A 16,808-nucleotide genomic window follows, 5' to 3' on the forward strand; every position below is an offset into this window, starting at 1 on the left:
CATTTGGTTTTATTGTTTGAAAGGAAAGAAATATGAAAAACTAAGCGGGGCTCAACATTATTATAATTCCTTCTGTTATGAAAGACTTTAATTTATATAGTATAAATATTTTTAATTTAACATTAAACAAAAATAGTCTTATTATCATATTTTTTTAACGAATAGAATGATGTGATAAAATAATCTAATTTTATTGATTATATTTAAAAAATTTATGATAATAAATATAAATATATAAATGAAACCGAAAACAAAATACACTGTGCTCCAATAATTCAGCCTACAAAGTTTTTTAATCATGACATGACCCTAATAATTTGACTTGTTTGCTCACTTCTGTTAAAATTAAATTAAATTTCTGCCTTCTTTATTTCTTTTCCATATTTGTTTAATTAAAAAGAAAACATTTCATAAAGAATAAAAGTGGATAGTAAAAAGCATCTGTTTAATTTTGGAGTATATTTTCAAAACCCGTGCATATAAAAAAAGATAAGAATAAAAATAAAAATACTAATATACTTTTTTTTAGAAGATAAAAATACTTTACGGGGAATTTTGATTAGATCACTGTGTTATAAGTGCATAATTTTTTCTTCTCTATATATAAAATAGATGTAAATTTTCAAAGCATTATCTCTAAAATTGTTAGTTGGACATTAGAATCACTTTCTGGACCAATCTTATATTAAATGATTATCATTGTCAAAAAGAAATTTGAATATTGTAAATCTCTCTCCCTCTTTCAATGAAAAGGCACATGGGACAGAGATATCTCTCACTCCTACTCCCACTCCCACTCCCACTCCCACGCCAACCACTGGTTTCGTTATTGCAGCAGGTTTCCAAATGTGGCTTTATTGACTTTTTTGTTCGATTGGAATATGTCTTATGAGGAAATTTATACTCAGCCACGAAGGACCATGCAAGCATATAATTCCATTCCTTTTTTGTTCCATTGGAATATGTCTTATTTCATTGATGTATATCGAATGGAGTAAAATATTATGTGTACTTTTCTCTGATTCTTCCTTCCCATCATCTGTGTAATTCAAGGCAGAGTGAACAAGCCTAATCAAATTTGGTATTAATTCTTTGATACTATGCTTTTTGTGTATGTACTTGAGATCTCACATAGTCATTATTTAGTAGACAGTGGTAAAGTGGGTAGAAAATTAAATAGAAGAGGTTGTTATCTGACGCAGAAACAACTGCTAGATTGTCAGTCGTTAAAATTAACTCCAGAAGATTGAGATTGACACATGACCGACTATAATAGAGAGCTAACTAAATCTGCACATGGAGATAAAAGCCACATGATATGACTTGAATGTAGTGTAGTTGAAGTATTCAGTACTGTTTTCTCATTTGGGTTGAAAGGGTTGGTCAATGCCGAGTGTTGAAGGGTCTTTATATATGAAGCTATCCTTTGGGGATATTTCCATACCTGGCATTAATGAAAAATAAAGTTCAGGTTATTTGTTATAGTGAAAAGGATGAAATTAAAGCGCGCACAAATCATTTTGGTTACTGCCATCCCAAAATATTGCTAAACAGATCAGTCTCTTATTTTCTGCTGTTTCCAAATCTATGGACTTGTTGGTTCTGATAGTCACCAAATAAATGCAGGACAACCTGATTATTAGATTCTACCATGTGCCCATATATTTGCTTATAAATGCGAGAAACAATCATATATATTGTATTACGAGACTTTATAGACAGTTTCCCATACCTGTGGATCGAGAGTATTAAAATGTGTGTTAGAAGAGTATTAAAAGTAACTACATACAATTCGTTAATTCAGCCATAAATTTATGCTCAGTCTATGTTATGCTTAGTACAAATTTCGTTTTGTTTACTTGGGTCATTTCAATAAACGAATCCCAGATTAAAAAACATGTGGAAAACCTGTAGACGTTTTGACTGACCATTTTATATATGTGGTCCAGGTGTCTAACTTAGACTCTTTCGTTTTCGTTTTCTTTATAAACTATTCATAAGTTCATATACTATATTGATCCGACAAATTCTTTTTATGGCGCGCGCTCATCATTGATGACCACTACAGAAAAGGAAGAGTTTGGAAATTAAAGTTTACTACATTAAGACAAATGACTATCGTTTGTACATGCATATAACTATAAAAAACAAAACTCATAAGTTTAGACTGCTTTATATATATACTTGAGTTTGAAGTGGTAATACCTGATCTGTTTGGAAAGAAAGACGACAGAGGCAAATTGTGAATGGTGTTTGAATTGAGATAATAATAAGAATAATAAAGGATAATTTATATATATATATATATATATATATATATATGGAGCTCTTTGAAAAGTCTCCTAATATTAAGAATTAAAATTAATGGCGAAATAATTTATATTTTTAAAAATAGTGAAAAAATATTTGTTTATAAAATTTAATCACTAATTCTTTAATCTTTTGTAGTGTATAATTATTGAAGTTCAGACACGAATATGTCTAGCTAATACCCCTTTATCGGGCGACAAAGACAAGAAAACCGGGAAGGGCAGTAGAAATTCATATGAAGTTAAATAAATTTCAAACAATGTAACAACACTTCGCATGCATTATGAGAAATTAATTGATGGAAATCATAACATTATTTTTCATATTAATATATAATCTTTTAATGTATATCTAAAATTAATACTGTAAATTCAAAACGAAAACTATATCCAGAAACCTCTTCGTATGATTTCTTTTTTTTTGACAGAAGAAACCTTCGTATGATAAGTAATGGAAAGTAGAACTTATCAATCCACGCGTTGCACACTTCACATTCCTGCACAGAGAACTCGTGTAATGTCTGCAAGGATAAAATATTTTAATTATTAAAGATCCAAAAAGCGTATAAAAAAAAAGAAGTACGTGAAAATATTCGCGTACTAACATAATTACACACTTCTTTCTTAAGTTTTTAATTGTTATTTTTCTTTATTTGCAATTGGATGTACATATATGCGAGGACTTGAAATTTGCCGATGGAAAACGTGGCTCGTATATACGTAGTTTCTTTTTCTTGGAATCGGTGATTCATACGATTTTCACAAATCATGGATGAAGTAAAGAATTATTTTGTAGTTCTTGATAGTTTGTTAAAGATGCCACTCTTTTATCGGTCAAAATAAAACAAAAAGGAAAAGAAAAAGTCACACAATCACAGTCACACGTGGAGAGGCAATTAAAGACAAACGACAAGCTAAACATCCCAATTCCAAAAGACACCGAGGTTATAGGGGTGGGAGTTATTGTATTTTTTTAATTGATCTTCATATAATAAAAAAAATGTTCCCATAAAAAAATAAATATTACCTCCATAAGATAGGATAAATTATTTTAAAATAAATGTAAAAATAAAAAAAATAAAAAAGAAAAAAATAAATTGATATTAATCTTATTTTTTTATCTCTTTAAATAATTTTAATAGTATTAACAATAAAAAAGTTATAAAATATTTTTAAAATGTAAAAATACGTAAAAGATAATTATAATTTGTAAGAACATAGATATTTTAAAATTTTTTTTATCAACGTATTTTATGATAATTGATAATATTTTTTTTAATAATAATATTATAAACTATTTTGTATTCCTCTTAACAAAAAGTTCTGGATCCCAGTGTTGCCAGCTTTCATTAGCATATATACGTTGACATTCACTTGATTAGTGAATCCTAAATAAAGATGGTACATTATATTCATCCCTTAATTTCACGGTGGTAACTTAGTCGTACACGACATACACGTGTTATTTAAAATCATACTATTTGGTCAAGGAAGCCACCTTTGGGCTGCCATGAGCAGGATTCATTTTAGATGCCGTCGTAAGCGAGAATTAAATAATACTACTGTATAGTTAACCTTACATCACCCCCTATATATGAGTATAGGACTATCAAGTTATAAACCTCCCACCTCAAAAACTTCATTATTTTGAGACTTAAATAACACATACATCACTGGAGATATTGATCTTCATTTAATTAATTACATACACCATACTCAAAGAATTTTAAGCATTCATCTCTGAAAATATGGGAAACTGTTGTGAGCCGGCATCATCAATGGAGTGGGACGGCGAAGATTGGAGTGATTTGACGACGTCCAAGAAGACAATATCAAGCAAGGTGTTTGACGAAACTCATGCTAATGCTGATCATGGTCATGAGTTGAGTTTAGGGAAAGTGCAAAAGGAGAAGTTTATGGGAGCGCTAAGAGCTTCTCTTGATGCCAATTATGGTAAGGCAAAGATAAAGATTTCAAAGAAAGAGTTGGAAGAATTATTGGAGAAGCAACAAGAACAAGAGGTTAATAAGAAGCAAGTAGGGCGAGCTTCTGCAGAACAAGTTCTGGTTCGCTTAATAAAGGCTAGACATCAATATAATGATTCCCGTCAAGGATTGTGGATGCCCATGCTAGAAAGTATTCCTGAGGTTAGTTGATTCAAGATATGGGATCGACTGATGGTGCTGGCTCAAGGATATTGCATACATGCGTCTATAGATTCAGAAGGCCTTTTGCACCACTAATTGTATAGAACACCTCAGAAATCCAACATTCTTTTCCCAACCTTTTCATGTAAAATATATAATAGCTCAGAAGTTACGGGATTTGTAATTAATTCTTATAATTAAAAAATTATATTCCATTTAGATTTAGTTATCTATAGTCTAGCTGATATATATATGATAAATTTTGAAGTTTATAAAATTATTTTTTTCATTTTTTTATAACTTGTAATTGAAAAATTACAATCTCCCCTCAATAAGAGAGTAATATTATATATATTATAATAAATTAACTAATAAAGAGTTATTCCAATTTAATCATTAACTTCAAGTTTAACTTTTGAATATACAGATGAATTAAATAATTAAATGACACTTTATTATCTTTAATGATCTTATGTAAGCGGAATTACATAAGTGGGCGGGTGTTAATATCTGAAAAAAAAAGTCTATTTAAATGAGAATAAGCTTTTCACTTAGGCCATTTTTTCCCCTAAGTAACTTTTATAAACGGATTCTAAACTAATTGAAAGCCCACAGTTTTTCCCAAACAGCATTACAAGGACCAAGATTAGTGTAAAACCCTTTTATAAATCTGCCATTTGATATCTAATTAATTTTTAATCCTTAATATTGACTTTTGCGATTTCAAAAATAAAATGAATATTACCAGCGACGTTCAAAAAGTCGATAGTATAAGTATATATACAAATTATTTCATCTATTCCTTAAAAAAAGTTATTTCATCTATTAAAGTCTGAAAATTAATGACATATATAATATTCAAAAAATACCTTGTAGTGACTTTAGAAGTTAAAGGAAAAATAAGAATATAAGTTATTTTATTTTATTGAGGTATGAACATAAAATCTTTGGTAAAAAAACATAAAAACTATGTAAAGTACTCAAATGCGTACAAGTACAAATTAGATTTCGTAAAATATACACGAAGGTGTATTTCACCGAATCACTCTTCTTTTTAACCCGCACTTATCATTGATGACCACTAATTTATACTGTTGTATGTGTTGAAGAAGTATCACCTCATCTATTTGGATAGAAATGTCGAAAGAGGCAAATAGGGAATTATGATGTTTTGATTGAGATAAGAATAGTCATAATAGAGACAATTCAATGACCAATGATGCTTATCTATATAGAAAGGGATATGGTCTGGTTAGCGTCTAAATTTATTGGCTTTCATGGTGTCATTATCATTTTATCATACCCAGGTAGTCGTTCCAATTAACCGCTCAGATTAGATCTCATTTAAAATCAATCGCGTGCCTTTCTTTACATCCTGATCTTCCTCACACCTATACGCTTGCCTGAGCAGTTCTTCGATCACTAGTACAATTTCGCAGCATAAACCCGAATTGAAGAATCGTGCATGTGATATTAAACAGAGGATCGTGTTTGCAGACGCATTTAGCAAAACGAATAAAAGGTTCTATTTATTAGAATCGAGTTTTTTTCTTTTCTGAATAACAACAGGTTTTAATCTGAGCGATGGAGAAACAAAAAGCATGTACATGATCTTGAAAGAGATGGAGAAAAAAGCAAGCTGTCACTGACTGGTTTTATGTGTGTTTTAATCTTAGTCATCAATTGTTTTTTTAATTGCAATCCAAGTGCAAGGACTATTAATAAATGTTTAATTTTTGGTAGGTGGTAAAAAAGAAAAAAAATATTAGAGATTTCATTTTTCCACTAAAAAAATATAATAATTAACAACTAATTAATATTGATAGATAAAAAATATTATTCAATTTTCTTATATAAGAAATATTCTCATCTAAAACAAACACATATTTTTTCTTTTTATCTGATCAGCCCTCTACTTTCACTCTTTGATCGAGTGTTTATCACGTCATTGGTTTTTTGGGGTTGTAAAGTTTAAAACATCACTATTAATAAATGTGATAAAAAGAAAGAAAAATGATAAGTGTTAATGAATGTTTAAAATAAAGAGTAATTTATGTATTATTATTGTTTTTTTTATGATACATGAAGGTAATGAGAACATAAATTTTTTATTTATTAGCCAAATGAAATTTTATTAGATATGGGATTGAAAGTACTCTAACCTTTTTACATGAGACATATCAACATCCAAACAATTTCTTAATTAATACCTTAAACATCTACTCAGCCAGCTAAAATGCCAAAAAATGAGTTGCTGCATACAAAAGATCACCCGAGAGTCGAGAGAATTAGGTGCGTATAATATATATATATATATATATAATTCAGTTAGAAAAATGCAAAAGCAAAATAGGAATTTCATTAGGTAATCCCAAGAGCATTTGTCTTTGCCCAATATTTGATTAGCATATATATGTATGTTGACATTCACTTGGTTAGTCAGTCATTCCTAGCTAACTCCTAAGGAATAAGGATGCTAGTTTCCCCTCATGATCATTTCACACGTTCACGAATATGTTGGTTACCGAAGCCACCTTTTCGGCTAGCTCCCTTGCGCACAAGAATTATGAGACCAGACCAGATCAAGCTTTCCGTGTTGTGAGAATTATATTTATATTTACTCCATTAAATAAACTAATCATTCTATTGCGAATAACAAAAGTCACTATTCCCATTTTCCATTTCCCTTACATCACCCCCTTATATATATACATATACTATCAAGTTAAATTACATTAAAACCTCCCACACAAAGTACTTCATTTCTTCATTTGCTTAATTACATACATCATACTCACAGAATTTTAAACAATCATCTGATCATAGATATCCGTGAAAATATATATGGGAAACTGCTGTAAGCCGGCATCATCAACGGAGTGGGACGGTGAAGACTGGAGTGATTTGACGTCCAAAAAGACCAGATCAAGCAAGGTATTTGACGAAGCTCATGGCCATGGTCATGGGTTGAGTTTAGGGAAAGTGCAGAAGGAGAAGCTTATGGAAGCACTAAGAGTTGTTTCTCCTGATGCCAACGGGAAGGTGAGGATAAAGATTTCAAGGAAAGAGTTTGCAGAATTGTTGGAGAAGCAACAACAGGTTAATAAAAAGCAAGTAGGGAGAGCTTCTGCAGAGCAAGTTCTGCTTCGCTTAATAAACGCCAGAGATGATGATGCTCGTCACAGATTCTGGAGGCCCGAGCTAGAGAGTATTCCTGAGCTAGGTTAGTTGATTGATGAGATCGACTAGTTGTGCTCAAGGGTCTTGCATATAAGTATAATAAGAGATTGACGTCAGTATTTGTATGTCAGCTACCTAAGAAATATCCAGCATTTCTCTTCCAACCTTCTCATGTAAAATAATAAGATTGAGGTTGGAGGATTTTGTAATTCAGTTCATTATTTCTGCCAGTGAATAACTGCTCTTGTCTGTCTTGTGTGTGAAACCAGTTCAAAAATATATAAAAGTTTCCTCTTCATGAATATATTAACTTATCCCAAGCCAGACTCCTGAGCGAAATGAGATCATATCAAAGATGTTTCGTGCACTATACGGTTATTCGGCATATAGGGAGGCAAAGAACAAGAGTTGGAGATAAAAGTGACCCCTGCTGACTGGTGCGGCAACAAAAGACACTTCCAAACCGATGTGATGAAGCCTCAGTTCATATCAAAGTGCTGGAACGGTTGCAATCCATTCATAAGCATTCAGGCATGACTTTGAAAATACCAGCCAGCAACAGCCAGCAAATTGCAATGTTTCCCCCACTGAACTGGAACACCAATTTGAAAACGATCCTTAGTTACGCATGGCTTCTGGCTAAGTACTGCCTTAAACACCCATCTCATGCATGCCAACTTCAATAAACTCCAAGACCAATTGGGAGGATTTTTTTTTTTGAAAAGCAAATACATGTGTATATTAATTTCAATTCAGTAGTTACAACTGGCTGCACAAACTGTACAGTAAACTACTTACATCAAAAAATAGCAGAAACCTTTTCCATGGGAGGGGGGATTGGTCTCACTGTATTATCTTTTGAATACTATTTAGAGGTAGATTATCCCTTTTGTATACATAAAATGATATGACATAAGTCAACAAATCTTTTAGTTGGAGTATCATGGTTTTAGTCGTTCTTTTTACCGTGAATGATTTAAATAAACATCACAAAGGGTTCATTTGTAATATAATATTTTAGATAATAAGATGAGAGAAGTATATAGTACATATGATTCCTTCATCCTGGCCCAAAAAAAGTTAGACAAGCATATTTTGTCTCTTCACAACAAAACCACGGGTTCATGTGGAAGTCGATGAATTTAATTGTCTACACCAACGATGCGACTTACAGTACACTACCAAATACCAATAGTACGTAGTCGAACATACCTCACAAACTTTCGCGATGATCCTTACTCCTTATATGGAGTCATATTTATCAAATATATTTAGTTCGATTTCTAATAGAGACGTTCTTAGTTCCTAGCAATATTTTTTTTCCCTGAGAAATGAATTCAAACATGTTGATATATAGCTTAGAGATCGATTCAAAATGAGAAAAGTACGGCTATCGAACAGAAACTAGTGCACCACGTGCAGTTTGAAAAACTACTGCACCATGAAACTTATTTCTCTAGTTAATATATAGAACAGAAAAAAAAAAGAAAAAACCAAAAAGAAAAAATCTTTTCATCAAAATCAAAACATTCTACGTCATGGTCCCAAGCATCATCAATTCACCTGTTCTTTCTGTCAGTTTTTTCCTTAACTCGTAAATGGACATCATAAACTGCTCCAACTGTTGCTCACTCATCTGATCAATGGGATCTTTCCACCACCTTCTGTTCCAACCCTTAGCCAAAATCTCAGTTTGTGCCAAGTTCTTCTTTTCCAACTCCAACTTCTTTGTGGCCGCTTCGTACTGTCTGTTACACTCCTCATATGACACTGATTTTTCTTTTGATGACTTTGCTGCTGGTTCAAACTCTGCGTTGTTGTCTCCTTTGAGATAGCGACCAATTATGGAGTCGATGTCTGGATGGCCAAAGCAGAACAATTTGTCAGCAGGAGAAAACACAATTATGGCTACATAAGCATTGCATAAAATGCAGAGTTCACTGGCTTTTTTGAATAGTCCTGTTCTTCTTTTTGAGAACGTCACTTGCTTGTTGCTAGCCTTTTCAAGCTTCTTGATCTCAATCTTTTTCCGGCCAGTGTTTTTCTTCTTCTGATTCTGCTTAAACATATCCATGGCTAAGGAGAATCGAGGGTTACGGACTCTGCAGTATTGTATTGTATAAATTGGTGGTGGATGGCCAAGGAAGATTTTAGTTCAAATGATTTATTTATATTTATAAAGGAAGATCCACGGTTGATTTATCTTTCCTAGTAATAAAATCCTATAATTACTCCCTGTCATAGATTATAAATCAATTAAGTATTATTTTTTACATTCCAATTAGACATGACAGTGGGGCAGGTAAAGGTAGTGTTTTTCCAATCTTTTCTCTCGATTTCTCAACATATCTTCATACTTATACCCGATATCTACGGTTTAAGTTTATTATTCCATCCCGGTCGGGTATCCGTTAGGTATTAGGTATCCCCGACCTCGTCTCATACCCGATTCAAATTAGAAAAATATTTTTTTTATAAAAAAAATATTAAAAATTTGATTAAAAAAAAATGATTGTTAAACATTTATTTTTAACTACTTATATATCAATAAATTTATTATAACGCATGCGTTTATAAAAATCGTTAAGAAAATAATATTAAATTATGTAAAAATTCTAAAGATTTTAAGTGGCGGGACTGGTTTGAGTTTGGGGTCGGAACAGATATAATAATCCCATACCCATACCCGACTTTTGATTATCGAAAAAATCTGCACACCCGGTCAACTCGGATATTATCCGTTAAAGTCGTCAAAATGAATCCAGACGGATACCCATGAATACGGATTTTCTTGCCGTGTCCACTTCCAATTCCAAATTTCAACACGGTTTCTATTAATGAAAGGTAAATAAAGAAATTGATTTGAGGTTTTATTTGGTAAGAAATATATTTGTCGTAATGGAGAACAAGTTCTGCTTCCGTTTATCTCTCCTTTCTTTAGGGCGGATATATAGTTATGTTATGGATTTCAAATAGTTTGTTTCTCTACATAAAGGTATCTCAAAAATAAATCGTGGACACCGAGACGTTTTTGGAAGAAATGACGATGATGTATTGATTATTGACTAGGGAAGATTTGAATTCAAACATTTTGGTCGTGCATATCCTTATTTGAAATTATTGAAGTTGAGTTCATCAGTGTGCAAAATAAAAAATATATATTAAACTCATATGGAAAACTAAAATAAAAAATAGTTTGAATAATAATTACTACTAATAGTTATAATAGTGTATAATTAGTTTTTATTAAAAACATCAGCAAAAAAAATTCTTCATTTATTAAAAATAAAGCAAGATCTTCAATATTATAATACTCACTAAAAGTTAAAATCTTTTCAATATTTTTATACAATAATTTCAATTCATCTTCATATAAAATTTTCAACTTGACCTTAAAAAAAGATTTCAATTATTAATATTCCGAGCTCAAATTTGCAAGTATTATTAGGATTCCTATATTTAAGGTATTGTCTATTTAGATATTCAATAAACATCATGGTATTGTTTTTATAAAAGACATGTCGCTAGGTGGAGAGGAGGTGATGTTAATACATCACCCATAATTTTGACTTCCAAGTGATATTAGATTTTATGACTATAGAAACAAACCCTCTCATCGAGACTAAGGGGTAAGAATGACTTAGGCTTTCCTTCTAGCACCAATATTTCAATCTCAAATTCACAAACATTGTTAGGATCCTCATATTCTATGTATTATCTACTTAGGTGCTCGATGATGATCACACGTTTATACTTGTAAAAGACGTCTTGATAGTTTGTGAAAAAATGATGTGTATAAGTAAAATTTGTAACCTCAACTCCTAAGCAATTGAAACTTTATGACTATCGATAATCATTCTGATAAAAAATGTGATTTCATATTCTAAAAATTAGTCAAATTGATGTCTAATATATAATAATAATAATAATAATAATAATTAGTATTTTTTTTGTTAAATGTATGATCTTATTACTAATATTCTCGTCAAACACATTTTTTTTAATAAACATACATGTATTCATCAAATTAAAGGTCTATACTAATTTTAATATTTTTGTTTGTTTGAATGAGAGAGGTAGGATACAAAATAGATGTAAAATATTTTAATTATGATATTCAAATAAATAATAAGATTACACTAAAAAATTACAATAAATGGTATTGTATATATATCTTAAGACTACACGGGTCTTATTAATAAAAAACAAATAATGTATCATACTAGCTAGATAATTCAAATTAATAATATTTTTTAAAAGTAATGAAAATGTTATAGGCTTATATAGATTCGAGACCTAAGGCTCCGATTCATCGGCCTTGTAGTTGCCGTCTTGCCGATAGCCATGACCGTGAGAGAATAGAACTTGCTCCTCTAAAATATTGGACTTAATTAATTCCATGTTTATGCATTTTACATCTTTTTCGTGCGCGAATATATGTTATAAAGAATAAGATTGATTCTTTCTTTCTTCACTCTATTAGATGTTGTCAAGATTTATTGATATTGTTTTTTTTTACTAGAAATTTTTATGATGTTGTTATTGATAAGTAGATTTGAATCGATAAATCTTGCAAGATTTATTATATTTTCATTATATATATTTAAAAAGTAATGTTCATTTTTCTTTTAATTTTACTCTTTTAATTTTCCGAATTAGATATTGTGAATATCTTATTTTATATATATTAACTTTAAACCAATCAATGAAATGATATGATTTGATTGATTTAAATATTGAGTCAATGATTTTATGAAAGTTAGATAATAAATTATTGAATTAGAAAAGTATAAAAATGAACTACCAATATTATATAATAATCTGGAGCATTCCTCTTTCCGAACAGATCAGCCGCGCGTGTGATTAAATTGAGTCACCGCAAAACGTACATTCCAATTAAGTCTAAGATTTCATTAGCAAATAGCAATATGTACGTACATTCACATTCATTAGAGATGCATGCTACACGACATACACATGCTGTTTAAAATCATACTAGTATTTCGTCTTCGTCAATGAAGCCACCTTTCGGCCGCCATGACCAACAATGAGACCTGCCATACAACGTCAGAATTTAATAAACAAATCATCCGATTGCGAATAACTAATAGTCAGTACTCGATCCCATCATCCATCACCCCCTACATATTAAATATATATAACCTCCAACCTCACAAACATCATTATTCTTAAGACTTTTAAACTAATAACACATACACATCTTCATTTTATTAATTACATTAACATACATACATCATACTTAGAATTTTAAGCAACCATCGATCTGATCATAGATTTCTTCATTCATCTGTGAAAGTATGGGAAACTGTTGCAAGGCGGCATCACCAATGGCGTGGGACGGGGAGGACTGGAGCGATTTGACGTCGTCCAAGAAGACGACCTCAAGTCATGGTCATGGGTTGAGTTTAGGGAAAGTGCAGAAGGAGAAGCTTATGGGAGCGCTAAGAGCTTCTCCTGATGCCAATGGGAAGGTGAAGATAAAGATTTCAAAGAAAGAGTTGGCAGAATTGTTAGAGAAGCAACAACAGAAACAGGTTAATAAGAAGCAAGTAGGGCGAGCTTCTGCGGAACAAGTTTTGCTTTGCTTAATAAAAGCCAGAGATGATGATGCTCGTCACAGATTATGGAGGCCCGAGCTAGAGAGTATTCCTGAGCTAGGTTATAGTTGATTGATGATGATGAGATCCACTAATATTGGTGCTCAATGATTGCATATTAGTGTATAAAGAAATTGAGCTGGTTTGTTGCATTAGTATTTGTATAGAACATCTGAGAAATCCACTAATTTTCTTTCAACTTTCATGTACAATAATAGGATAGATAATTCAGTTTATTTCTGAAAGTGAACAACTGATATGCTCAAATAAGGGTCTTCACATACTTCATTTTTAACAGACTTCAACTTATTATTATAATAATGTACAAATTTTATGACAGGGGTAACTAAGGGAGGAGTTGTGACGGATTTATTTATATTCCTACTCAATTTATTTGAACCGCTTTTTCGGACGAAAAAAAAATTATTTGGACCGGAATTTGACACCAATTTATAAGGAACAAGAGCAGGTAAACTCGATTTTGTAGCGTAATATGCCAATACCATTATGTTCAGTGCACACTAGATAGCATTGTTGTGTTATCTAATCTTGTGTTTAGATAATGATCAATTTGTAAGGGGCGCAGATGGCTTTGTCTGTCATACATTTTGGTGACAGGTTTGTACTTCTTATGAGCACATCTTGTGCATTCAATGATTATTGTTGCTAACAAAAAACCTAATAGATAATCATAGATACCGATGATGACAATGATAATAACAATATGAGAAAGAATAATTAATATTATGTGAAAAAGGTGATAATAACATTAATTAATGGCACAGTAACAATATTATAGTATGATGGGTTATAACAATGATAATGACAGAAAAAGATAACAAGTGGTGTTACTAACCACAATAACAATAACAAGGATGATAGTGATATAGTGGTGATGGTTGCGATAATGACATGATAGTTATAACAATAATAATGATGATAGTGATAGCGATAAAGATAACAATAATAAAAATATATAATAGTGACGATAATAATATTAGTGACAATAATGATGACAACAATATATAATAGTATTAATGACAACAATGATAATAACAATATAAAACAAAGATAACAATAAAAGATGTAAAGATGAAAGGGAAGAAGGAAAGAAAGAGAGATTATCATCATATCTTATTCTTGTCTAAGTTAACTATTCTATCAAGATAAAAAAAAATATAATAAGAGTTGTCATATTCATATTTCATCATATTTTGAACACCAAACAAACACTAATGTTGTACAAAATTGCTGAAATGATTTTTGAAAAGTTTGATTCATTCGTGAGTAATTGAATTCAAAAGATTTGGGATTCTTAAAAGGGTTTGTAAAAACAACGTTGAAATTATCTTAAATCAACAAATCATGCTAAATTTTAATATGTTATTCTTGAAATGATAGGGAACAAAAGTCTTCAAATAATTTTAGTTTATATGTAAAAAGAAGAAAAGAGAAAAATAACATGGATAATTTAATAATGAGAAAGAATTAGATTTTGTATGAAATACATAACCTTAACAGTTTTTTTTATCAAATCAAGGTGATGGGATAATAGGTAATCCTGATAATTTTTGTTTGCCTAGCTAAAGATGACGACCGTTTGATTAAACGTAACTCAAACGCAGTCAAAACGCACGTGGAGGTAATTAAAGGCAAACGATAAGCCAAACATTCCAATATTAATTAGCTTAGCATATGTATGTACGTTCACATTCACTTGGTTAGTCACTCCCCCCAAAATGCTACATTCCCCCCTTCATTTCATATATAATTCACAAATAAAATATTAATACAATAGTATAAGATTTTATTTTATTTATATGAACTCGTATTCGATTCTTACCGCAAAATTTCAGCAAATACTACAAGTTAGATTAAAAATCTAACCCAATAAATTAAGAAACACCTGCCATCTTTGACTAAAAACAAAAATTTAATTCTACACTAGACATACTTGGTCCACCAATTACCTTAATGTTGGGCTGCCATACAAAATAATGAGACCAGATCTAGCTCTCCGTGTGCTCATAATTAGTATATTATAATCCCAAGCATGCATTTGTCTTTAATTGCCCAAAGATCACCCGTGTGATTATACTGATTCCTCACAGAGTCACTGTGACTCGGTTATCCTAATTAAAGATGCTACAATTCCCCCCTTCATTTCACACAGTATTCGTAACAGAAGCATACGTAGTGGTACACCACATATACATCCATGCTGTTAAAAATCTTACAATCCCCCCCACGGAAAAGCCACCTTTCGGCTGCCCATGATCAAGAATTAATGAGACCAGATCTAGCTCTCCGTGTCCTCATAATTATACATATAATAAATTATAATAATCCAATTACGAATAACTTTTTCTTATTTCTCACTTTTTTTTTTAAATACCGATATTTCATCTTCTAAGTATATATATGTTTGAATTAAACTAAGTTGGAAGAGCTAAAAAAAATTAAACAAGAAGCAACACTTTTTTCTTGTTTTATTTGGTACATTATTAAAATTGGTTATTGTTCATAAGAATTTTCAAAATGCTATCCAAATTTTAATCTAAACATAGCCTAAAAAGCTTCAAAAATAATTTGGACAGATGGTTGGCTATGATTAATTTGCATGGGCTTCAACCTGTATGAGAGATATTGATAACGCCATTCTCTTCATAGTTGATATAAACACTTTTTTTTGGGTGCATGGCCACAAGTAATTTGCACGCGGAACGCAATATTTACTAAAAAAAAGTAATTTATTGAAGGATAAAAAATTGACAAATATTAAAATCTTTTTATTAGAATAGTCTTTTATCCAATGAAATTTAAATTGTTAATATAACACATCATATTAACATTTAATGTATTAAAAAATATATTTATTATGAACTTATATTCTCAATATAACAAATCATATTAATTAAAATTTAATGTACTAAAAACAATATTTTATATTAACAAAAAATGTTGTTAATATCATGCATCATCCTCTTAATTATTATAAACTTGTAACATTTACACTAATAATTTAAATTTTTTGTTTTTACAAATACTGTGCTAATAATAATTTAATTTCATAGCAAGTTATTAATATATATATATATATATATATATATATATATATATATATATATATATATATATATATATATATATATATATATATATATATTGATCATGATTAAGAATGAGACTGAATCTCTTAAAAAAACATTAGATTTTCAGTTTTATAGTTGCTAATGGGCCTAAATTTTTATGCCATCGTGTTTATAACATTTTTTTTGGTTTCGAACAATAATTAGTTCTTATATTTTTTCATTCACTAATTTATATTTTCTATAAAAACCTATTTATTTCTATAAAATCATAGGTTAATATATTTGTGCATTCATTTATAAAAATATAATGTTGCTAAATTACTTGATCATTGTTTTATTTTGGATTATAAATTCTTTCTCTGTTGAACAATGAGTTTGACTAGACATTTTGTCAATACCAAAATATTTACTTTGCCCAAAAGTATTAATTATTTGAATGTGTATAGCATATAGGAGCAATAT

The 16,808-nt window shown here is 30.4% G+C and overlaps 4 protein-coding genes across 4 annotated transcripts; 3 read left to right on the forward strand and 1 right to left on the reverse strand.

Annotated features, from left to right (window-relative positions):
• The first annotated feature begins 3,937 nt into the window (after positions 1–3,937).
• On the forward strand, positions 3,938–4,681 carry LOC114391912. Its single transcript, XM_028352925.1, has one exon. It carries the CDS (start codon positions 4,058–4,060, stop codon positions 4,463–4,465), a length of 408 nt encoding a protein of 135 aa, XP_028208726.1. The 5' UTR covers positions 3,938–4,057; the 3' UTR covers positions 4,466–4,681.
• A 2,546-nt stretch (positions 4,682–7,227) lies between these two features.
• Positions 7,228–7,885, forward strand: LOC114392603. Its single transcript, XM_028353793.1, has one exon. The coding sequence runs from the start codon at positions 7,301–7,303 to the stop codon at positions 7,682–7,684; it is 384 nt and encodes a 127-aa protein (XP_028209594.1). The 5' UTR covers positions 7,228–7,300; the 3' UTR covers positions 7,685–7,885.
• Positions 7,886–9,167: 1,282 nt separating this feature from the next.
• Positions 9,168–9,710, reverse strand: LOC114393458 (agamous-like MADS-box protein AGL62). Its single transcript, XM_028354815.1, has one exon. It carries the CDS (start codon positions 9,708–9,710, stop codon positions 9,168–9,170), a length of 543 nt encoding a protein of 180 aa, XP_028210616.1.
• Positions 9,711–12,838: 3,128 nt separating this feature from the next.
• Positions 12,839–13,453, forward strand: LOC114392055. Its single transcript, XM_028353092.1, has one exon. It carries the CDS (start codon positions 12,955–12,957, stop codon positions 13,324–13,326), a length of 372 nt encoding a protein of 123 aa, XP_028208893.1. The 5' UTR covers positions 12,839–12,954; the 3' UTR covers positions 13,327–13,453.
• Positions 13,454–16,808: the final 3,355 nt, after the last annotated feature.

Source organism: Glycine soja, chromosome 17, assembly GCF_004193775.1.
Source record: "Glycine soja cultivar W05 chromosome 17, ASM419377v2, whole genome shotgun sequence".
Lineage (NCBI taxonomy): Eukaryota > Viridiplantae > Streptophyta > Magnoliopsida > Fabales > Fabaceae > Glycine > Glycine soja.

Coding starts and splice junctions, on each gene's coding strand:
- LOC114391912 (XM_028352925.1), top strand. CDS start 4,058: ATGGGAAACTGTTGTGAGCCGGCATCATCAATGGAGTGGGACGGCGAA.
- LOC114392603 (XM_028353793.1), top strand. CDS start 7,301: ATGGGAAACTGCTGTAAGCCGGCATCATCAACGGAGTGGGACGGTGAA.
- LOC114393458 (XM_028354815.1), bottom strand. CDS start 9,710: ATGGATATGTTTAAGCAGAATCAGAAGAAGAAAAACACTGGCCGGAAA.
- LOC114392055 (XM_028353092.1), top strand. CDS start 12,955: ATGGGAAACTGTTGCAAGGCGGCATCACCAATGGCGTGGGACGGGGAG.